Source organism: Lepidochelys kempii, chromosome 1, assembly GCF_965140285.1.
Source record: "Lepidochelys kempii isolate rLepKem1 chromosome 1, rLepKem1.hap1, whole genome shotgun sequence".
Classification (NCBI taxonomy): Eukaryota; Metazoa; Chordata; order Testudines; family Cheloniidae; genus Lepidochelys; species Lepidochelys kempii.
Window position 1 is genome coordinate 265964697 of NC_136380.1, and position 24999 is coordinate 265989695.

Genomic DNA, 24999 nt, shown 5'->3' on the forward strand with positions numbered 1-24999 from the left:
GTATATAATTCAAAGTAGTGAAGCAAAGTATTAAAGACAGTTTTCTATGGCAAATGAGGGAGTTACGTATAGTATTTTTATGTTCCTCAGGTTAGGTGTTCGATATTAATCTGCTTGACTGCCAGGAGTTAAGTCACAGGAGACTGTTAAGGGAGAAACCAACAGAAAATGAAACCATGACAAAGATAAGACTCCTTGGGGAACAATCGGGAAGCTATTCATTAGGGATATCCCCTGCCTACCTCCAGCTAGTCTGCTGTGGTGTATTCTTCCCAGACCAAAACCAAGGATCAAAGGGGCTCCTAAACCTTAAAGATGCTGGCCTCAGGAAAGAGGAGAGGGCTGAGTGAGTTGTCAGTAGACTGAATCTGGCACCCCAAACTGACTGAGACACACGGCGACAGAATGCCACAAGGAGTGCAGCAAGGAGGCTGTCATTCCCAACCCAGAGATGGGAATATGCTGGACCTACCTGAGCTATGGATAGATAAAGGTTAGGTAGGAAATATGCATATAAGATTCTTTGTTGCAATAACCTCTTTTTCTAAATTCTGTGTTTCCTATTGCAATTAAGTCCTAACTTTGTTGTGAAGAAGCTGCTTTTGAGCCACGTTAATTAGTCACTGGTTCCCTGAGAAAAAGGGATGACAGGTGCCAAATGCAGTTGAGCCTGTTGTGTTAACATGGCTGGTAAACAGGGGGGTGGGGTAGTTGCAGCCCAGAGATCCAGGCTGAGAGTGATTAAACTGCATGGGGGTTTCACCCAGAGTGAGGTGTAGGAAGCCAGGCCTGTTTCACCGGAAGGGTGCACTTGAGAGGGACAAAAAGAGGTTTAAGGCATAGCTCACCCAGCAACTCTGACCCCCGTAGATGAGATTTCTCCTGCTGATAATAGCCTACCTTAATCAATTACTCTCGTTAGAGTTGGTATGGCAACCCCCATTTTTTCATGTTCTCTGTATATATATATATATATATATTCCTACTGTATTTTCCAAGGCATGCATCTGATGAAGTGGGCTTTAGCCCAAGAAAGCTTATGCTTAAATAAATTTGTTAGTCTCTAAAGTGCCACAAGTCCTCCACATTCTTGTGTTATGGTGCTTTTCACACTCCAGCACGGACGGTCTCTCTTTCCGCCCCCTTAACTGAAAACCGTTCCTGACAAACAACTTTTTTCCCTATTTGAACCCTTTGTGTCTGCTGGTTGCAAAATGCAGTGCTCCTCTTATGATCCAGAGATCAAGTCAACAGCTTCTTCTAATACCAAGGCTGATCTCAGTTTTAATTTGTGCATTAAATGGCAAAAAGAATAGGTGCTGCCACTGACAATCTAAACTTCTGCAATGTAGGAAGGAGATAACTGAGGCCACTTGTGAACACTTATCTTTTAAAGAGCACTCTTTACTGCCATTGCTTTGCTATATACTGATTTACATACCGAGAAGTGGCATCTTTCTTGTCACACTCACGTTTTACACTGTGACAACTCCATGTACTGCACTGAGAGTAAGACTGGAATCAGGCCCATATTTCATATGCAATGATCAGTAGTTCAGTATTTTCATTCTACAAATATATCAGCTAAATCTCTGCTTACATACTATTGTGATGAGCGCTATGGAAATGTACTCTATTTATCCCAGGCCAACAGAATGATCCCTAGGGGACCATTACAGCTGGCAGCAGTTAGAGCAGCTCTGTGTCTGTTCTACTTTACACTGGGGGCTGGTTTGGACTCTAGTCAGTCCCAGGAGACAAAGGTGGCTTAGAGCCACATTTACCTTTCTCTTCCCATCAGCTGCACCAAGCATGAGCTTAGCTATGCATTGTTTCCTATTTTTGACTGTCACTATATGTTGACCAGAGATTTTCATTGAGCTACCCAAAGTGTTGTCTTTTATCTGAGCGCTTACAGTATATTTAGCACTCAGTAATGTATATGGGTAGTTGAAATTATTCCTTTCAATGTGCATTACCAGGCATTTGTCAACACTGACTTTCCTCTACCATCATGCTGCTCATTCACGTAGCTTTGGTGGGTCCCTCTGAAGTTATTCAGCCTTCTCTTCTTTTGATTCACCCTAATAACATTGTATCTTCTGCAAATTTTGCCATCTCATGTTTCACCTCATTTTCCAGATCATTAGTAATTATACTAGCAAACATTCTGTGTATCTGATAAGGTCACTCTACTGAAAACATTCCCTAACGCAAAACCTCAAAAGCAAGGAAATGAAAAGTGAAGTCATCAAATAGCCAATACTCTTGCTTCTATCCAGAGACCCACACATCGCTATTAGCACAACCACAACACTACTGACAACATGCCACAACCGTAACTTTATCCCAGTAGGAAAATCAGCCTTCCAAGACCCCTGTATGTAGAGGTGAAACTGAGCCTGACTGAAGTCAGTGGCAGAACCACAACGGACTTTCAGTGGGGCCAAGATTTCACCCTAGATATTTAGCAACAACACACAGATTTTGTAGCCTGTTAGTGTTTAGAATGATAATGCCTTGTAAAAGAATAAGCAAAGTCTCGCTTTAGCACTATACAATTTATTATTGGGGTTCTCTAAGTTTATCAAGCTTAATTATATGATTGCTTGGGATCAGGATACCTAGAAGGCACTCAGGAAGTTAGAAGAGAGACAGATTTGGATCTGAGCCAAGAAAATTTATTTAATTAATTCATTCATTCATCCTTTGACAGTTCAGTACAAAATCCTATACAGGACTTATTATACCACATAAACAAACTTAATGCAGCTATGGCTGTCTAGCAGAGGGGAAAAAAAGACTATGCACAAAGCGTTGGCAAGTGCACAGAGAGACTGATCCAAAGCCCACTGAAGTCGATGGGGACTGCTTTCATTCACTTCAACAGAGCAAGGTCAAAGTGAATGAACTGAGGGAAGGGAAGAGAGAGAGAGAGATTGTCCCCCTTTAATCACTTTCAGTTCTCATGATTTTGAATGATTCTTGTAACAACAGTATGGAAATTAAATTTAGGCAGCAATGTGAGTAAGCTGACCCCTTCACAGCTGTTGATTATCAACAACGCATTTGCAATTGTGCAGGATCGGTACTTCTCATGCTCCCCGGTGCTTCCAGGCGGAATGAACACCGAATTGTGCGATGCCCCTCAAATGCTGTTTCCAAGTTTATTTCTAGTGACTAAGATCTCCATTCTGGCTAACTGGTGTGATTAAAGTAAAGTTAATGGCCATGGAAGGTGCCAGACTGAGCACACTGGAGATTTAAGACTACATTTAATGGCAAGAAAAAACAAGCATAAAAGCAACAGCTTCTCTTATCACCCTGGCAATGTGACTTTAACCTGACTTGAGAGTATCATATCTGTGAATGAGAAGGTTACTCACTATCCATAGCTCACTCAGTCCTTGGCCTCTCTAAAGAGTCTGACAACACAAATATTGATTGGGAATGGTGGGTACTGGAAAGCTGGCCCATTAGGAACGTAACAGTTAACCCTCAACTCCCACTTCCTCTGGGCATGGGCTTTCCATAGGTTTTCTACAGTACCCATGGCTGGGGAAAGCTATGAAACGAGCACTCATGGCAGAACTAGTATAAACCCTTGTGTTTTGGGTACAGAGGTTCACGCAGTTAGAACTGAGGTGAACAGCAGTTTTTGCTAATGTGGTCAACTGTTCAAGGTGGAAAACCAGGGCACGTGGCACGTGAGGAAGGAGAGGTGGTACGGAGGGATGTTTTGGTGTGGGTTAGGGAAGGGTGTATGGGAGTGTTTTAGCAGCTGAGAGGGGAGACAGAAAAGGGTGCCCACTCCTTTCCTGCCACCCTTCCTTCTGTGCCTGCACTACAATCAGCAATGGGTTTGTTGTAAGCCAACAGCTAATAGGATATATGGCAGTAACTTAAAAGGTCAGTCTGGGTTTGAGGTCTCCTTTTACTCAGTCACCTGTGAATACTCAGGAAGCCTCATACCCGTCACTAGTTCTCCTCCTGCTCATGTAGCCCTGTACATTGAATCACCTGTACACTCGTTGTGTAAACTGCTCTGATGACATTTCTTTCAGAATAATCTTTGGATGACACTGACTGGGAAGAGAAACTGAGTGAGTTAGTGCCCTTAAATGCTATGCTTAGATTTCTAAAGGAAGTCCGTGCCAAGGTCCAAGTGCAATTGTGTGCTTACCCAGTTACCACACTTCCGTATATAAATGGCCATTTAAATGCCCGATGAGCCATTTTGCACACACAAACACCGAAAAAGGACACTGGATCCAAATTCCCTCAGACTTTAGGGAAACTTGGATCAGGATCTGAACTTCACAGCTCAGATGTGACACTCCCAATTAATGCCTTCTGATGATGATTGTTCCATGACACAATCACAAATATAAACTATTACCAAAGAACCTGTCTGCAGGTTACTTCAAACACAATTACCAGAAATATTTCAAAAAAGAGAGAAACAATCTACACTGTGAAACTAATGTAATCTCTTATACTAGGGAAATTTAAAAAACAAACTCAAAACTACTTCAATGCAATTACTGGTTCACCACCGAATCAATAGTATAATTTGTTTTGTAAATTTCCTTAGTGTAGACTTGGCCAATGGGCTCAGAAAGAAATGATAACATCTAAACAGTTGATGTACTAACTAAAAATATATTACCGTGCTTCACTTTGGTTTCTAGCACATTTTAAAAAAAACTACATGACTCAAGCCAACCCCTATGACTGTATTCCTCTGTGAGCATTTTTTTCCCTAGAAAAAGCAAATTCCCATTTTATGAAGTTGCAGAAAAATGAGCTTTATGGAGCCTTAAAGAATAACTCCTAGTGCTTCCTGGGAATCTTTTACAAAACCTTCTATTTCAGAACAATTAAAAAAACAATAAAAGCAAAAGGCTCCTATCAGTTACAGTACTACAGTACTTTAAAAAAGAAAAACTAATTAACTCTATCAATTGCAGGCTCTTAATGGCCCACCCAAATTGCCAACATATCAGTATATTCAATGATGCTGCTACCTTTTAAATACAGATTTTATGTATAGATCCTTGTAGCCAGAGGTGGATTAAGATTTACTGGGGCCCTGGGCACAAAGAACATTCAGGTTCCCCACACCCTCGGGGCCCAGGGACACCAGACCTGGGGGGCTGTGGAGGCCATGGCCCCCACACTTTTATACTGTGAGAATTTAGGCTCATTTGTCAGAGGAATTAACTGAGCCCTTCATGTTTCTGTTAGACTTTCCTACCATCTTATCCCACTCTGTATCCCAGTACACAGTGCAACATTTTAAAAGCAAATAAAAACTTTTACCGTACGAGATCCAAGGGCTGGTATTTATACCACACGCCCCATGAGGCCCAGCACTCATAAAGCAGATGTCTGTGATTTTCTGCTCCATGGGTTCTTATGGAATTTTTACTTCGGTAGCTTCCCTAAAATACAGATTTAAATATTGAGCAAAGAATAATAGTTGCCAAGAAATCTCTGGAACTAGAGGTGTTTTAATGGAACAGTTTATACAAAATCCTTGCATGAAAACAAAAAGACAAATTTAGCATCGGCTTGGTTGAATTTGTTTGTCTTAAAGGTTGATTTTTCTTAGACCTGTATTTGGTAACTGGCATTGTTCAGATCACGGGTTGCAAACAGATGTCAGGTGGTCATGACCACCCTGTCCTTCCATATTGGTAAATGGGAGGGGGTTCCCAGGGCAGGGCTGATGTAGAAAAGAGGATTGCAGTATGCAAAAGGTTAAGAACAAATGGGTCCCTCCATGAAATCTTCATTTAAGGGAGATGCATGCTCAGCAGATGCAGTGTGTCTAGTGATTAGATGTTTATACTGAAATGAGAAGTGTGATTGCAGTTCAGGTGGGCATAGATTAAAGTTAGCATGGGTATGCCTACCTAAGCTGCAATCTGACTTCCAGCTGTTGTGTAAACATATCCTAAGACTGGGAATCGGGAATCCTGAGTTCTATTACCTGTATTCTGCCATTAACTCAACAAGGTAAGCCACACTTACCTCAAACCTGTGTTGTAATGCATAATCAATTAGTGGTGTGAAATAACCATCCTCAAAGTGGTACTAATTGCAGCTCTGAAGGAGGCTGCTCACTTTGAGAGATATGTGTTTAACATGATATTGATGATGGAATTATTCCAAGTGAGCAGGTTGTGGGGATAGAAAGGGGTGTAAAAATACTGAAGAAAGTAAAGGATTCATGCACAACTGAAAGGTGCTCAGATGCCACAGTGATGTGAGCAGTGTAAGAACCAATATACAACAGATGATGTTTTGCATAATTCTGTTTTAATTGATTTTATTAGCTTAAAAGGAGAAGATTTCAAGCTTTCAGATAAAGAGTTTTGGACTTCAATATACAATATATGAGTAACTGTCAAAGTGTGATTCATAAAACCAGTAATGTTGCTTGTTAGACTGTGACGAGCCAGCTGGTGACATGATACTGGCTCCTCTTTGTTTCTAGCTGCTAAACAGCATTAAAAGGAGTTAAATGCACATTAAATACATCCCTAACATTGCTTTTCCATGCAAAACAATTGTGGTAGTTGCCACAGGGATTGCTAGTGGGAGCTCTGATTGCAAGTGAAGGAGTAGGAATGATCTGTGTGATTGTAAACAGGAGGGAGGTGGTGCCCCCAGACACACTCTGTATTTGGATGTGTTCCACACCATGAAAATGTCTGAGAATTTTTGTAAAACATGATTGTTACTATAACATTATTCATGGCCACCAATGGAGGACAGTGTGTGAGTCTGAAGCACAAGAATTTTCAGGAAAAGCCATCAACATTTTCTAATGAGCTGAATTAAATGAAAGAAAGCACAGAAAATGCTCACACCATCTGTGTAAATAAGGAGTAACTTTTCACTGAAGCCAGTGGGGATACAATAGTGTAAAACAAGAGTAAGAGGAGACTCAGGCCCGATGACATTGGTATTAAACTTGAATTAAAAGCCAACAAGAAATGTTAGAAAAGTACCTCATGAAGAGGAAATGCAGCTTCATAGGAGCCATTAGTAAGCAATGGATTCACACCTAAAAGTCAAAAATATTAATTTAATTACAAGCAGCGTTCGAATAACTGTAAAATGAGGAGGGCAAAGCACATTTTCATGATGAGACTGGTAAATGAAGTTCAGTGAAAGATACAAGTAACAAAATACTTCTTTCATAGGTTTGTCATACTATGGTGGACACAAGGGAAGGATGAATACAACATTCAGATACTTGCTACTGTACTTGATCATATTATTCACAATCTATAATTCACTATGCTTTGAATTTAAAGCTTTGGGGGCCACAGTGAAGTCAATAGGGGTTGACTTTCACCCCAAATATTTTGGTCTAATAATCATATATTAAAGTCTGTGTGGGGATCTATTTGGAAACTTCATTTAGGCGAGATGCCACATTTCTTGGCATTCTGCAAATTTCAGACAAAACCTTTGAATTTTTGTATCGTAGTGTAACAAAACAGCCAAAAGCCTTCATCTCCATATGAAAATAACATCATTACATGTTTAACTTATTGCTCTGAGAGCTGTTGGATTGATGGCCTGGAGACTGAAGCTATCTACTGACAGATCAGCCACAAGACAGGTAGTAGCAGTGTGAGGCCCAACAACATACCTGAACTCTGACCCAAAGGGACCACTAGTAGGGGGGCAAAGGATAGCTCATTCTCTCTGTCCATTAAGGCTTTGGCCCCTCAGCCAAGACTAACAACACAAGAGAAGTACTTAGTGCCAGCTGTGCTGAAGATGACTGTTTACTTGGAAATTTACTCAAAGGCCACTGAACAGCTATTGGACAGTGCAGTATTCACTTGGGGATATTCAAATCAGTGAGCTAGAGGCAAAAGATTCCATATTCTATTCTTAATCAGTTGAGGAAATCTTATAAGAATAGTCCAATGAAAAGCATTAATTTATCCTAAATATCATTTTTGCTGGTAGTATTAGTCTCTGCTATGGGCCACATCTTGGTTCTTGGTGTGTCTACTGTGTGAAGCCCACCAGAGCTATTTAGCCTGGCTAGGCTCCTACAGTCCAGAAGTCTATGCAGAAGACACTCTGATACTACAGTGGTGGGAGCCACATGGATGGATGGATGGATACTTGGATCCTGAGGCAAGTAGGAGAACACAGCAGCCCAGGCGCTATCTGCATGTGGAATATGGCAGCCCCCTGACTCTTCCCATTGCTCAGGGGTGGAATCTGACTCCAGCCATGCTGCTGAGGATGACATCAGGGACGCATTGAGCATGTGTGCTGCTTCCCTAATTCTGGGAGCACGGGGAAAAAGGTTCCTCCCTGGCTTGTTGTCAGCTGGGGAAACTAAATGGGTTTTGCTACCCCAGCCAGGCTCCTCCAGTTGACAATTCGGACATGGAGCTCTCAGCCAGGAGCAGTGCAAAGGCCCACTAGAATGAAGAACATTCTTCTGCATGGCAAACAGAAAAGAGGAGGAGGAAGACACAGCTCTCCAGCCAACCCACACCTGTGTCAAGACACCATTTTTTGCAGAGGAAATTTGTGGAGAACTCAATCTTGGTCTCCCTGTCCCTCCATGGAAAGGAATCAGGGAGCTGTAGTAACCTCCATGACCTCCATGAGTGAAGAGAGGGAAACAGGGATTCATGCAGGATTGCTGGAGTCTGAAACTCAGGGCTGCATAAGTTCCCCATCCCTCCAAGCACCTCCACACTTTGACCCAAGGAGAGTTGCAAGTTGTCCTTTTGCAATGGGACAATACGTCTATTTAGTGTCATCAGTCAATACCTTGTGTGTCTCGTTTACCTTATAATAGCCTTTCCTACTGCACAGGGAAATAGTCTTCTGAGGTGTCAGCCATATCCTTTCATGGAAAAGCAGCCCAACATTCCATTGCCTTGTCTTCAAAATGACTGGGCATACCAAGAAAAAGTGACCACCTTGGAAATGTGTGAGCTATGTACCCAGTGAGGAGATTTAAAAAACCAAAGCTGACCTATAAGGAGCATGCCCAGGCTTTATTGATTTTTACACCAAATTAAAAGGCACCTTGTTGAGCACTTACCAATTTTGTTTTTTCCTTCTTCATATTTCACTCTCTGTAAAATATGGTGTACTATTCTACTTCTTGTAGCATTGTTGAAGAAAGTGTCTTTGTTGTGTATGATGAAGCTAAATAAAAAACACAAACAAGATTGGCCCCTGAATAAGTGGTATAATATTTAAAATAAAGGTTAAGTTCCATAAATTTTTATAGCACATCAAGAATCTACGGTGTATGAGCGAAGTACAGGGAATACACAATAAAGGAACTTGACACTGTGATTCAATTTAGCACAATAGGAAATCTCTGCTCCTCAGGAGTGTTGAAAGCCAGGACTAAACAGGAGATGTTTGCAGTGGGTCTTGCTACTTAGTCATTCACTATCATAAGCATTACATTAAAAAAAATGTTTAAACACTGCATAATACATGCACACATTTTGCAAAGAAATGAGATTTAAAAGTGCTGCTCTAGAACACACAGATCAGATTAACCACATGAATATTGAAAATGAAATAATACATTATAAATATTGTACATTATAAAGTGAAAACATAATATATGACAGTTTGATACTGTAAGCTAAAATGGATTAGAAAATTAACTTTCAGGAGCTAACCATGAAATTACATGAAATTCAGTTTCAAATGCAACAGCATGGGTAAATTTATAATAAATCAAGAAAACTAAGTGAAGGATTAACTGCAAATTGCATTATGTTTACTAGATTGGTTGGCATATTATATAACTTATATATTTCTTAACAACATTTCACACACATATTGGGGGGAATTTGATATTTTAACAATTACCAAGCTCACTAGAAAACTGTAGGCAGCATAGTGTATGTTGTGCTATTGGGCTCTGAGGTACCAGCTAAACTTATCACCAAGAGGAAGTGAATTTGGACACTAACTCACAGGGTCTCTGTGTTCTCTTGAGGAAAATAGGGTCTTCGGGCTAAATACTTAAAATACATATATATTTAGGCTCCTAAAGATGCACATAGGGGCCTACTGGGATTTCCACACACTAGGCACCTGCCTACCTTTCAAAATCTGGCCCTTAGAACTGGATCAAAAGCCCACTGAAGTCAATGGAAAGACTCATTTTTCAACAGGCTTCCCCCCACGTCAGCTAGTGAGGCAGTGGGAAAGTGAATGAATTGATGAGTGAATGAGCAGGTACAATCATACAGATTTCCTAGAGAGATCAGCTCACAGGAATGCAGAGTGGACTCAGAGCAGGGGTCAGAAACAACTCTAAAGGAACAGAAATAACCAGAATAGTAGATCCAGCATGTAGCCAGGTCAGAGCCCCTGCTGCAGCGTAGAGGAGTTGGGGCTCAATGTTTTTCCCCCACAGGGTTTTGACCAAACAAATATACCCTTTTCAGAGAGGATTCACTAGCCACAGACCCAACATGGTCATTTCCCCCTCCACATTCATATGGGAAAAGCAGTCAGGGAAATAGCTCCCTATTGTGCAGGGCTGTGTGAAATACCCATGTCCTGGCTCTCTCCTGCCAAAAAGTTCCTACTGTATTTTAGGTCTTCCTCACCACATACAATTTGCTCCAGAGGGTTCTGGTGTCCTGCTTCCAAGACACACAGAAAAATCCAAAAACTAGAGATATTAAACAAAATATTATAGTACATAAGAGTGGTACACCAGCCCGTACCTCTCTATTACCGCTGCTTATAGAAGTTTCCTGGGCCTGAGTTTAGGTTATTTCCCTTTGTGATGCTTGCTGCCACATTTAAAAAAAACCCACTTTACTTTCAACTATTTTAACAATACACAAATGATGAAATCCTGGTCCCATTGAAGGCAATTCCTAAACTCACACTGCCTTCAACCAGGCCAGCATTTCACCCAGGATCTTCATCAGCTCCCATTTAATGCTCTCATAGCATGAACAGCCCTAGTGGCTTTTAAAATCTTATGTCTTTTCTGCCTCCTTGGTGTTCCTACTAGGAGTAGAAGTCGCATGAGTCCAGCCCTCAGGTGTGGTGTTTCTGATTTATTTCACTTCTCAATCATTGATGAGGCGGGAAACCAGTTTGCTTTTTCAGTGCTGGAATGCTATTAACTTTTCCTCAGCCACCAATCTCACTAATGTGAGATTTGTCTCTATGGTGCTTCTTTAGGTCTGGCTTACTACTGGCTGCCCTTCTTGCCTTTTACAGAGCTAACATGGCAGGTTTTGATATTTTTTAACTCTCCCTTTAATGGACTGATGCCTTGTCCCCTCTTCTGTATCCTGGGCAAACTTTGTGTTTTTCCTGTCTCTCCCACACACTACAATACTACTTTATAGGGATGGGAGAAAATTATCAGGGACTACAGACACTCTCCCTGATCTTTTTTCCACAATCAAAGCTTTTCTGAAGTTCAAAAAAAGTTTGCTTAACTTTTCCCTCCATTATATTTCATTTTTATTTACTTGCCCTTTTTACTTCCAGGTTCTGCTTGGGACCAGAAGCAGAAATGTTAGAATGCCATGAAAAAAGCTGTCCTCAAAGTACTTCTGGCCCAAACAAAAACAGAGTCCTGAGTTTCTTACATGAGAAAGCTTGTGTAAGAGCTCTATATCCAAGGGGTTTGGATAAACATCTACATTTTTGGGTGTTTATCCAATGGAAACACCAAATCTTTTGAAATTCAATAACCAATACAAATGTCCCTTCTATTTGCTGCAACATAATAAGATTTGTGAATAGGGAATGTTCTCACACTGCTCTCTCCACATCACAAGTGCGCACATATCCACACACAGGTTTTGCACCTGAACTGCTAAGGACATGTCTTCACTACAGCATTATTTACACTCAAGGTAACTCCTCTCAAGTTAGCCTAGCCTGAGTGGCTAGGTCTACACTGCGTATTAAAAATGGCAGCAGCCAGTCTCGGAGCCTTGGTCCACCAACTTGGGCTTGCACTACAGAGCTAAAAACAGCTGTGGAGACCTTCAGCCTCAGGCAGGAGCTGGCAGGGAGGTGGCATGAGAGCCCAAGTTCTACACTGCTGGTTTTAGTGCTGTAATACAAAGCCAGTGAGCAGTGAAGACAAGTCCTTATTGTCCAAGTTTACCACTTCCTGGGATTTGCGTTTATTGTTAAATGATCATAAAGCTTCAGTCTCAACCCAAGCTTGGCTTGTTTTGAGGTTTCTCCTTTCTGGCCTCAGATGCAAGTTCTCTCTGCCCCTCTTCAAAGGGGCACACAAACCCTTTACAGCCTGGATTGGAGCGAATAAGCCCCCCCACATCTGGCTTCTAGCATAAACCAACATGAGTCAGCAGAATTGTTCTGCTTCTCACTGCAGTATCCTAAACTCTGGCATCGTGCCACAGCTAATTTGTCATGTTTTATAACAGACATCAATTCAAAGACATGTGTAAAGCAGATTGGTGGGTTTTTAAAAAATATTTCAGCAATTTTTTTTTTCATTTTTTCCATTTGATGTCTGCCTGACTTCCCTCTCCAAGGCCTCCCTTTCTGGGTAGCAGTGAATACTAGTCACCATGGCAATCACTTTTGAGACCAACTCACACAGTAAGTTGCACTTGAACTTAACCTTGAGCTCCTGCATTGAGAAGCTTACATTCCTTCTCTGGGTTCATTCTACCCGTTTCCCAGATAAGACAGCAAAAAGGTTTGTCCATTTTCCTTGCAGGTGTGAAATTATTTTGCACATCTATGATTATGACTGTACGTAGTGATACAACTGTAGATTGTTCCTAAATGGCTGCGCAAGCACACTGAAAGCTGCTCTCTATAACCATTTCTATGTCATATTATTATGACCGTCCAAAATCAAGGCTATGTCCACACTGCACTTCTGTTGTTAAAACTTTTGTCACTCGGGGTGTGAAACCCCCGCCCCCATGAATGACAAAAGTTTTAACGACCAAAAAGCGCCGGTGTGGATAGCGCTTCATCAGTGGGAGACGCTTTCCTGCCACTGTAGCTATCACGCCTCACTGGGGGTGGTTTTTAGTGGCTCAGTCACTGGGAGAGCTCCTGGCGACAAAGGGCGGTTACACTGCGTGCCTTACAATGGCTGTAGGGGCACGGCTGCACCATTGTAAGGTGCTCAGCGTAGACACAGCCTAAGATGTATAAAAGATACAGAACTGAATGTTGGTGGAATATGCAAAGGAGCTGAACAATTATTTGCTCCAAAGGCTGCCTTGCTTTAGCTACTTGCATTTATTTTTAAATTTAGTAACTGTAGCATTAAGAGTATTGATTTATCTTGCTGAGAGTGGAGAAGGAAAAAACAAATGAAAATTCCATCGACATACTGAAATGCTGATCGTCTAGCAGAATCCCATCTTTTCCAGAACTGGCTGAATCAATCTGAATGTGTATGTTGGTGACACCAGGGAAAGATACTAAATTTCACAGGGACTAGAACTGCAGAGGTTAGAAATGGAACAAATTTAACAGGTGACCCAGTCTGTCACTGTACCAAGTGCAGGAAAAGACATGCTAGCAGAGTCATTGAACAAAATGTGGAGCATTATTTACCCTAAATCAACATTATGGGGGCTCTCTAAAATACCACAGGTCTCAGTCAATTGCTCCCAACAACTCTGCATGGGAAAATAATTTCAAAACAGTATCAGCTCTAATAAAGCGATTTTTAAGGCATTTAGGAACCTTCATTGTGATTTTGTTGAACCCATGGTTCTCTCTCTGTCCCTCTTCCATAGCATGTGTGTCACCCTCTTAAAATGCAGCCTGTGCGTCTCTGGCACTTGCCTTATTACAATGTAGATATCTTTCAGAGCTTCCTTTTACCTACTACTGTACACACCACACACATACATGTTCACACCTATTTGAAGGTGATTTACTCTACATAGCCCTATTTCCTGATTGTAATAATCCAACATTCCTGAAAATAGTTTCTGAAAAGACATGGAGCTGGTGTCATCCCTCGGGTACAGCGATTCCGCTAAGACAGTTGGAGTTATACCACACATGTACTCAGTCCATTTAGTCAAGCTGTAACTGATACTGTTCTGATTACAGAAAACCTCCCATAATTTCAGGGGTTTTTTTACAGTTTTATTTCTCCACTATGTTCTGTCGTTTATCTTATTCTGAGCCTGTGTCACTCATTTTAAAAAATACACACACCAGATTTCACTTTTGGGTGGTTGGGATCTACACTGCTTTGAATACTAACCTATAGCAGAACTAGGTTCTCACTCCCTCATATATTACTCCAGTGGCATATAGGAGCTATAAAGGCTCCACAACCATCCAGGAGAAAATTTCCCCAGGGCAGGAACAGTGTCAGGCCTACATAGTACATAGTCTTATTGCTCTATGTTGTTCTCCCACATAACCCACACACAGCAGACGCATAGAGATGGAGGGTGTGTCTCAGAAGTGAGGAGTTGCAGTGGGGGAGGTTTAGATTGGATATTAGGAAAAACTTTTTCACTAAGAGGGTGGTGAAACACTGGAATGCGTTACCTAGGGAGGTGGTAGAATCTCCTTCCTTAGAGGTTTTTAAGGTCAGGCTTGACAAAGCCCTGGCTGGGATGATTTAACTGGGAATTGGTCCTGCTTCGAGCAGGGGGTTGGACTAGATGACCTTCTGGGGTCCCTTCCAACCCTGATATTCTATGATTCTATGAGTCTCCATAAAGCTGAATGCTATAAAAATTCTGGACTGCTTTAAGCTGTGACACAGCCTCAGTGACACACAGGTAAAGACTGCTGTAATTAGAGCACCCCCTGGGCTGTTCTAATTTGTACCAGGGATCACACCGGACCCCACTCAGCCTAGAATTTAGACAGCACAAAAGTGGTTTAAAGCCAGGTCTGCCAGCTTTCTCATGTATTATGCTTTCTGAGCTGCTCCTCTTGTGAGGTGCAGCATAGAACCTGTCCCCAATTTTTTGTACAAGATAGGTCTTCTTGGGTGGCTATTCTGTTGATTTGAGTGGTGAACTGGTATCTTTGGAATAAATTTAAAGATTGTTTTATGAACAACATTTAGGGATGGAGCTAGATCTGAAATCTGAAAGGAATTTCCAGGATGCTCTCCAAAGCGCCTCATACTACATGTTTCAATTCATGATGGATAAACCTCACAAAGTTCCAAGATTTGGTCTGAATTAGCATCCATTAAACTTAATAAGCACCTCACTAAACTGAAAACGGCATAAGATTAAGCTCTCCTGAGAGACTTCTAGCCCCTTCTGCCTTCAGATGCATTATAAATGCCTAGAGAACAGCATTTGTTCAGCAATTCTGTTCTTGCAGTCCTGACTATGATTATTAAACAATAAATTTTTTTGATCTTCATTAAAACTTCAGGGTAGGTTTGTTATAAATTTGGGATAAACTTCTAATTTTAGCCCAACCGATTTGCTTATTCATAGTATAAAAATATATATTTTTAAAATTAACATTATGTGTGTAGTATGCTAGGCATTTTATAGACATGCATGGAGCCAAGGTCTCTGCCCCACAGACATGGGCAGTGCATGACCCCTACATTTGGGGAGGCTGGTTATAAGCACTGGAAGTTCCCTAGAAGTAGGGGGGGGTACCACCGCCCAGATCATAGCCCTGCTCCCGACTGTGGCCCTGCCCTTGCTTGGTCTCCTCCCCCTGAGGCCCTGTCCACGCTCCATCTCCCCCGCCCCAGCTCTGCCCCAGGCCCTGCTCCTGCTTGGCCCCCTCCTCTGAGGTCCCCCTCCTGCTACTTGCACTGCTTGGACCCCTCCCCTGAGGCTCCCCTGCCTGCCACTTGTGCCTCTCTGCCCCCAGCAGGGTGGGGGGGGGCCCATCAGGAGAGGTGTGGGAAGGGGGCTTCTGGGGAAGAAGTGGAGGGGGGATGGGAAGAGGAGCAGCATCGGCGGGGTCACGGGGGAAAAGGATGAGTGGGAGCGGGGCCTTGAGTGGAGTGTGGTGGGGCCATATCTTGGGTGCCCTTCTGGCGGCAGTGCTCCAAAGGCAGCAGCCTGGCACCCCTCCAAAGGGAGGTGCACCACATCCTGATTGGGGAGACTTAGCCTCCCCTTGGCTCTTATACCCGCTGTCCATGCCCACAGAACTTAAATCCATTAGCCTGATCCTACAACCCAGACCCTGTGTGTAGTCCTTGCTCATATGCAGACTCCAGCTAAGGTTAATGAGACTACCCAGATGAGGAAAGACACCAGTCCTTAATTAAAGCCCATTTTGGAAAATGTCATACAGCTGAAACATATTGCTCTTGTATTTGTTACATTATATGGCACAAAAGTAGGTTAACTGCTCTGAAATGAAATTGGTAGCTTTCTTAATTAGGCTCGGAACTGGAGATATCAAACTATCTTGCCACAGCTAACAAGGCAGAATAAAGGCAGTAAAGCCAACTGTCATCTAAAGAATGGTCTCAAACTAATGCAAAGGAAACAGGAGCAAAGCACCCAATTAATTCCTTTTGATACACTCTGTTTTGGGAACTTTTCAGGTTGTAAACTTTCACTGTGCAAACACTTTGGGGCCAAATTCTGCTCTCAGATGAGTGTATTTAACTCTCACTCAATGGAAGTTCTGTGTAGGTACCTGGGGGCAGATTTTGTTCCTTTTTTCTTTAATTTATTTTTGAACTTATCTGGGGGAAACAAAGAACCGGATATTTTCTATTAACCAAAGAGACAAACAATTTAAACACCAATGTTCCTGCATTTACCAGCTTTTCTTTGGCAGGGCATCCCAAACATTAGGTATTCAAGTCAAACCAATGATGCTAACCAGAGCGAAATCTAAACACATTCCATTAGTAGTCAAGGACTAGGAGCTCTAGTCAGATGGCCTGAACCTAAGAGATGCTGAGCATCCAAAACTTCCATTAAAAGCAACGGAAGCTGCAGACATTCAGCTCTTAGACTGTGAGCTAGTAATCCTTGTAACTAAGAAAGCTGTACATTAAGGGAAGAAGCTTTCCCTTATTACGGGGAAAGGGCCTTCCCTCCACTGTTCCTGAAAATATACCCCTACTAACTAGTTACTAGCATTTATTTTTGGGGTGGGGCAACAGCAGCCCTTACTACTGGACCAGCAGAGGCAGAAATACTATCATCATTAGCAACATAGTCCTGCAAGTATAAAGTGAGAATCGCAATATGCACCGTATTTTGCCATTTTGAAGCGGGTATATCATTGCTCCTGCCTGTGCATTTCCATTGTGTGCAAAGTATGAAATACCAGAGGCCTTATACATTTATCTAAAAAAAATGTTCCCTTTGACAACTCCCAGCTGTGGGTAGCAAGGGGTTGGGTTTTTTTGGGCATGTGTTAGTTTCTTTGCCTATTTCCAAGCAGGCACATCACTGCAAAGTGTCAAGCCACAGCAGTGCATCTTCTTGAAAGTAATAAGGTCTCCTCCCGCCACCGCGCCTTGTAAATTTAAATTGGTTTTCCCAGGAATGTTCACCAGAGATGTGGTTTATCAGTTTTTAGTGAAATCTGCTGCTTCTGCACAGTTTTTCAGCTTATAAAACCACAAGAATTGGAAAGGATTCAATGAAATGATTAAGCAGTGTTTACAGTTTTGGGTGCACAAAGATTTTGAACAGGAACATCATAGGGAAAAATATGACCAACCTTACAAAAATCAAAGAGGAATAAATGATGGCTGCATAAACACAAGACAACGTGAGGGATTTTAAAGCCAAATGCCCTGGTCTATCCGTATGGCATAAGAGAGATGTCAAGACAAAGAGATGGACACAATGCTGCATGATTAAAGTTTAACACAATTTGGACCCTACGGTGAGAAAGTGCCCTGTCATCACATACAAAGGGCTCAGCAGGTGTAACTACAGATTGCCAACTGCTCAGAGAAGGGCAAGGAACTTGTCATAGCTATTTTGTGAAACCACATTCAATTACGGCTTCTGCTGGCAAGTGAGGCATTAGTACTGATGTCTTGTGGCAACCAGCTCTCGTATATGATATGCAAACACCAGACAACTGTCATCCAGCCAGAGATGACATAGCAAGCTTCTTGAGGGGAGGGGAGATCTGACAAGAGAAGGCGAAGAGTAAGCACAGATAAATTATAAAGGCTCTGAAACTCATCATTTCAAAACACACCCAACAAGGGTGCATGCCTATAGTCTTGGGCCCAATCACTTATCCAATCCTGCCCGTTCACCATGCCCAAACATTACTCCTAATTGCCTTTTTGCCGACTGTGCTTAATCTTCACTCTGTGCATTCTTCCATGCTGACCCTTAATGCATGTAACAGTCTCCCAATCAAAATAATCAGAGGTCTTCTTCCAAAACCTTTTCTGCACAGGCATTTCCATTACTAATGTGTCCAGCATGGTAGTATCCTGATGCTAGATACATAACTAAGAGTTACACTGAAAATATTCAGACATGAGCTTTGAAACACCACTTAACAGCCTAGATGGAGCTGAACACCTTTACATTTGTGTTAGCTGGTAGGGGCTGAGCTAGGAGGCAGCTCAAGTGATGTTTCAAAAAGGGATAGCTACTTCAAGATCGCTAACTCAGTTAAAAAACAAAGTAACACCACCATCTTCTTCTCTAGGCTAGATAGGCTCCAACAAGCTTTGTGTTGACTAAGTTTTAAAGGAGTGACGTTTGATCATGAAAGCCAGCTCAATCTAACTAAAACCTAGTAAAAGTCTAGTCAAGACAAGGCAATTTGCACTTTGGCATGAGTTAAAGCTGAGGGTGGAGCCTAGGCTATGACTTACCATCATGCAAACCTTTTGGTTAAATAGGAGACAACAAGAGATTAAAAAATAATTGGGGGGGGGGGGGGGGGAAGAGAATAAAAGAAAGAGAAATACACCACACTATCCACACTTGTGATGTTAGCAAGGAATCTTTGACTGGATCCATATTTCAAAATTGCTGAGGGGGGTCCAGAACACAGTTAACAATACCATAAAGACAAATAATACGAACATAAATACTAATACTATTCTGCATGTATGTTCTAGGAGGTATATAAAAAGAAATAAGAATACTAAGATGAATTAAAGACATTACATTTAACAAAATATTGCCTATGGCCCCAATTCAGCAGCCTATCCCTATTCAGCTTAATCCTAGACATGTAATGAAATGCTTTACTGGATTGGAAATATAGGCTGATACAAAAGATGACTTTGTGACAGGAATGGCCATGTGGGATGGTCTCTTCAAAACAGCAAAATAAGCTAAACTATAACAGACTCAACAGTGATGCTGACACAGAGAGAAGTGACTCCACCTCTCAGAGGCACTGTAATGCAATGTACTGTAGAGGCACTAGATGGCCCAATCCAGTGCCCAACTGCAGTCAGTGGAAAAAGTCCCATAGATTCAAAAGGAGTTGGATTGCACCCAGAGAGAGGGAGAGACTCTGGAAGTTTGACAAAGACGTGGGGCTGGATTCTTATGTACCTCAAGGGAACTTAGTGGAAATGAAAATAAGTCCTTTGAACTCAGGGATACATAAGTATGCTTATTTAAATAAGTATCTACAAGTTACAACAAATGGTCTTCCACAGCACGTGTGAATCCCTTATGCTTAACAATCTGTCACAACTCAAATTTAACTTAGACACTGGTTACCTTCACCAGACCTGAAGAAGAGCTCTGTAAAGCTCAAAAGCTCATCCCTTATCCCAACAGAAGTTGGTCCAATAAAAGATATTACCTTGCCTACCTTGTCTCTCATATATCCCGGGACCAACATGGCTACAACAACACTGCTAACAACTATGGAAGATATTGAATATTGCTGTTTAAAATGGAAACTTCACAACATGAAGGAGGAGGAAGCCAGACTGAACAGTGACATCTACTTCCCGATCACATGCAAGAAACAAAACGTCACCCCCAGAGGACTCCCCATTTAGAACCCGCTGACCACTACATACTACTCTAAATATGCTGAACAGCTTTGCAGAAGGAACTCAGAAAAACTGACAAGCTCCTGCTCCTAACATATTCCAGAAGGGACCACCTCAAACAAGAAAACATCACATTCTCCCACACACTGGAAGAAAAATAAATAAATCAGGAAATCTACCTGGAGATCGTGCAAGAAACCCAAACCAACTATAAAAAAAAAACTTGCTGACAGTCATCAGACATAAAAATAAAAAATGGAACCAACTACAACTACTCCACAGCCAACAGAACACCATCTCTAGGTGAAACCATGACACTAGCAACCACCACATGGACACTACATGACATCCCAACATCATCAATCTATCAAGACTACCCCTAACCAGACCTAAAATATTTGTATTCTTCCAGGGACTGAACTTCTGCTCAACCTCAGAACCCGATACCATACTAACACATGGAGAACTTAAAATAAGTCTTCTACCACCTTCACCTCAAGGAATTCTTTCACATCTAAGATGAAACCACCCACAATTATATCATCCCCGCCAACAGTCATATTTAACAACAAACACTTTATCCAAACCACGGGAACAGCGATAGGTACTGTGATGGCTCCCCAATATGCAAACCTCTTCAAGGACAAATTTCTGGAAAAATAAATCATGAAACCAATGATATATACCTGAGATATAGAGATGATATTTTCATCCTCTGGACAGATGACCTATACTCGGTCAGAATTCCACCACAACTTCAACAACCACCACCCATCTATCAAACTCTCTTTAGAACACTCCCACACCAGCATCAATTTCCCTGACATCATGATCAGCATCAACAATGGATCCCTAAAAACAACTGTATAAAAGAAACCTCATGATCAAGAAACTTTCCTTTACAGATCCAGTAGCCACCCCAAGAAATCTGTTATCTACTGCCAGGCACTCAGATATCACAGAATTTGCTCTGAAGACAAAGTCCGGGATACACACCTACACAGCTTCAGTAAATAAGGACATTCCAACTGACAAGTGGATCACATCATGGAATGGGCCACCCAAATACCCTGGGAGAACCTGCTTCAATACAGAAAAAATCTCCCCACTGACCACACACAACTAGTTGTCACGTATCACTTCACACTGGAACCTGTATGGGGTGTCATCAAACAGTTACAACCCATACTTGATGGGGACCACATCCTGAGAGAAATCTTTTCTGAACCCCCACATCTGGCCTTCAAACAACCTCTCAACCTCACCAAGCTTATCATCAGAAACAAGCTCCCCACAGACCAGGACACACCAGCTCCAAGTAGCATCAGACCCTGCCAGAACAACACATGCAAAACCTGCAGATATATTTCTACTGCTATGATGATCAATACCTCCCCCAACACATCTTTCAAGACCCACGGGCACTATGCATGCCCATTAAAACGTGGTGTACCTCAACCAGTGCATCAAGTGACGCACAACAACTATGTGGGTGAAGCCAGACAATCACTACACTCTTGAATGAACTTGCACAGCAAAATGATGACAGACAGAAATACCATACCATGTGTGAGTGAACACTTTTCACAAAGCAATCACTCCACATTTGACCTGTCAGTCCTCAAAGTAAACCTGCACAACACCTTCAAAAGATGAGCCTGGGAACTTAAGTTCATAACTGTTCTAGACACTGAAAAATATGGACTTACCAGAGACACTGGTTTTATGGCTCATTACAACACTTTGTACACACCCCACTGCCTAATAACCCTTAATTACACACTTCATTTTAAGTGGTCTCCTACAGCAAGTGTGAACCCTTTATGCTGAACAATCTGTCCCAACTTGTGTTTAGCTTAGACAATCTGGTTACCTTCTCCAGACCTAAAAAAGAGCTTTGTGAAGTTTGAAAACTTGTCTCTTCCACTAAAAGAAGTTGGTCCAATAAGAGAGATATTACCTCACCTACCTTGTCTCTCTCATATCATAGTACCTCTACAGCTAGAACACACTGCAAACAACTACAACATTTTAAGCTATCTAGATATTGTTCCAGCACAGCCCTCCTCAGCCTGAGGTGGTATGATTGCACATGGAACTATTTTCCATTTACTATTTTTAGTGTTTTATCCAATTATATGGTAGATAAATCTCTAATGAGAAGTTGAATTGTTTCCATATTTTTCTTTGAAAGAAGGGGAAAGGAAAAAACAAATCCTGACACACAGCTCAAATGCTCAAAATTGCTGCATAGAGATTTTTCCTAACCAGAAGGTAGAGTGTTAGAAATTCACAGCTAATTAATATACTTTCCATTCCCAGCTGAGCAGCAACATATTTAAAAATATAGCTAAGATCTAATGTAATAACAATGAATTACTGTGATCTCTGAACAAAAAATTATTTCAGATCTTGTGCAGTGAACATTCCCATAGCCGACAGTCTTCAGAAAAATTATTGCCTGCACAAAAAGACCCTTTATGAACCAACACCGCTGAAGGACAGGGACACCTAGTGGCCAGGTTATTATTTTCTATCTTTCCCCTTTTCCTTCCCAGACTTCTAAAAAACCTTGCCTGAATAGAACAATTTCTCTTTAGTACGGAGACTCCCCCTTCCCCATTATTGCTACTTGGAAAGGAGGAGGAGGTTTGAATGCTTTCACTATTGACAGTTTTATGATGCACACCATGAGATATGCCTTCACAATAAAAGCTTAGGCTACACTGCAAAAATTGTAGTCACACCTTAAAAATCTTGAGATCTGCTCTTTTCTCCTGTCGCTGTTGTCAGGTTTTTGCGGATTTAGCAGTGTGTATTTAAAGCCTCTCTCATACATTCCTCTCCCAGCCTGGCCCTTTACTCTGGCTGGCAAGGAAGAGCGTGCTGTGATGTTCAGAAGGGGAAAGGCCTTACTTACAATCTGCTAATATCTTAGCATAAGGAGTATTTTAAGTATTTTTCTCCCCAAACAAAGCAAAACATTGTGATAGACTGTCAATATCTTGTAATAGACTGAACAAACCTTATGGAATTAAGATAACTTTACTGAGTTAAATTAAGCCATACTGAATTAGGGTTAACACCTTTGGGGTATATTGTATTAAAAATGCAATAGTGTATGTGTTGTTGGGGCACTGTATGTACCTTTGCTACAGTGGCATAGCTAGGTGGAGCCAACAGGGGCAGCTGACATAAAAAAAGCTGCCACCCGCTTGTACTCACCGGGCAGCGCTCTGGGTCCTCGGCGGCACTGAAGGCCCCCGTTGCCGAAATGTCGCTGAAGACTTGGAGCGTGTGAAGGCCCCCGCCGAGCTGGAGCAGGTGAAGGCCTGTGCCACTGAAGACCCGGGGCGCCACCGGGGGAGTAAAAATTAAAAAAGGCGCCTATAAATTAAAAAGGCACTGCTTGTGCTCAGAGGGGCAGAGGCTGCTTCCCCCCCGCCCCCACGATGCTACTGCTTCTCTAGTAGGGAGGGGCGATGCTAATGTACTTCCTTCATTACCAACCCTTTGAAGCTTGTTCTGAGCTAAAGCTCTGATAAACTTGCAACCACAAAGATGCCCCTACAGTGGGGTATTAAAAGATGCCACTTGCCGGAGCCCATGTAAGAGTTGGGATGAACTCTGGTAAACTTATTAGCATGCACATAGGTTCTTTTATTGTTTTTAATGTTTTCTCCGTAATGCTTTGTACCTTAAGAATAAAGTAGGCTTGCTTAAAAAGAACTGGGTGGTAACTTATATCTGTAGCAATTACACTGTTATCTGTCTCTGAAGAGAAAGCAATCAGGTGTTTTAAGGCAACCTGTCTGTGCTGGGAATTACACAGTGAAGACAAGGGAACTTTTCAGCCTGCGAATGCTCCAGTCGGAAATTAAAGACATGCATCTCTCTACCCAAGGGAGGCAACAGGTGGGGAGCTGGAAGCCAAATGTGGGTGCCCTTGCTGTACCACTGAGTAAGAATACAGGTGTCGTTGCCCTGAACTGGGGCAGAAATAATCTATCCATCCAGGCATTTCTAAAATGCCTGTCACTTGGTGAACCATCACCAATGAAGACTATGTCCACACCAAGTTTCAAGCTTCAAACTTTAGCCATATTTTTGCTGCAGACCTGCATATGAAAAGTGTAACTAGAATTTAAAAAATAGGAAAATGTTGATTTGTTTCTCCACCCTTGATGAACTCAAACACAGCCAAAGGGAACTTAAAGCAAGAAGAAAGAAAGAAAATAACAAAACCGCTTTCAGGCAGAAATTAAGTATGAAAAATTTCAGCTCAAAAAGATAAATTTTTCAGAAAGTTATAAGCATATAAAATCAGGCTGATCAGATAACTGTTCTACAACCTTAACTACAGTGAGTGTGACCAGTGAGCACGATAATTAAGTGAAATTCTCATTTCAAAATGCAATTGTTGTGTATTTATATTTTCTGAAACAGGATTTATAAGCGTTTTGTTGCATTGCCATCTAGTGTTGATTCAGGGATTTGTAAGGCCAGATTCTTGGAGCAACACTGATTTACACCAGCCCATTTCTTTTAAGGGTGGAGGGACCATTATCATCATCTGGTCTGACCGCTTGCGTTACAAAGGTCATAGAACCTCCCTAGTAATTCCTGTATTGAGACCAACAATTTTAGGTTCAAGTGATGAAGAATCTATCACATCCCTTGCTCTGATGATTACAAAAACATTCACCTTTTTTCCAGTTGAATTTTTGTAATCAACTTCTAGCCATTGGATTTTATTATTTCTCAGTCTGCTAGATTAAAGAGTGCTGAAGTATTAGCCATCTTCTCCCTGTGTATGTACTTTTAGACCATGAACTAGTTGCCTCTTAACCCTTCCTCAATAAGCTAAATATATTAAGCTCTTTAAAAAGAAAAGGAGTACTTGTGGCACCTTAGAGACTAACCAATTTATTTGAGCATAAGCTTTCGTGAGCTACAGCTCACTTCATCGGATGCATCCGATGAAGTGAGCTGTAGCTCACGAAAGCTCATGCTCAAATAAATTGGTTAGT

General features: G+C 41.7%; 1 protein-coding gene across 7 annotated transcripts in view; it reads right to left on the minus strand.

The window, feature by feature from the left end:
- The window catches only part of ANO4 (anoctamin 4), a 288655-nt gene that overhangs the window by 68682 nt on the left and 194974 nt on the right, over nucleotides 1-24999 (minus strand). For all 7 annotated transcript variants that reach the window (XM_073327406.2, XM_073327405.2, XM_073327407.2 and 4 more), the window contains 3 exons: nucleotides 9098-9204; nucleotides 7020-7075; nucleotides 5323-5444 (listed from right to left, as the gene is read on the minus strand). In XM_073327406.2, the coding sequence (XP_073183507.1) occupies nucleotides 5323-5444; nucleotides 7020-7075; nucleotides 9098-9204 (285 nt within the window). The remainder of the gene's footprint in view (nucleotides 1-5322; nucleotides 5445-7019; nucleotides 7076-9097; nucleotides 9205-24999) is intronic.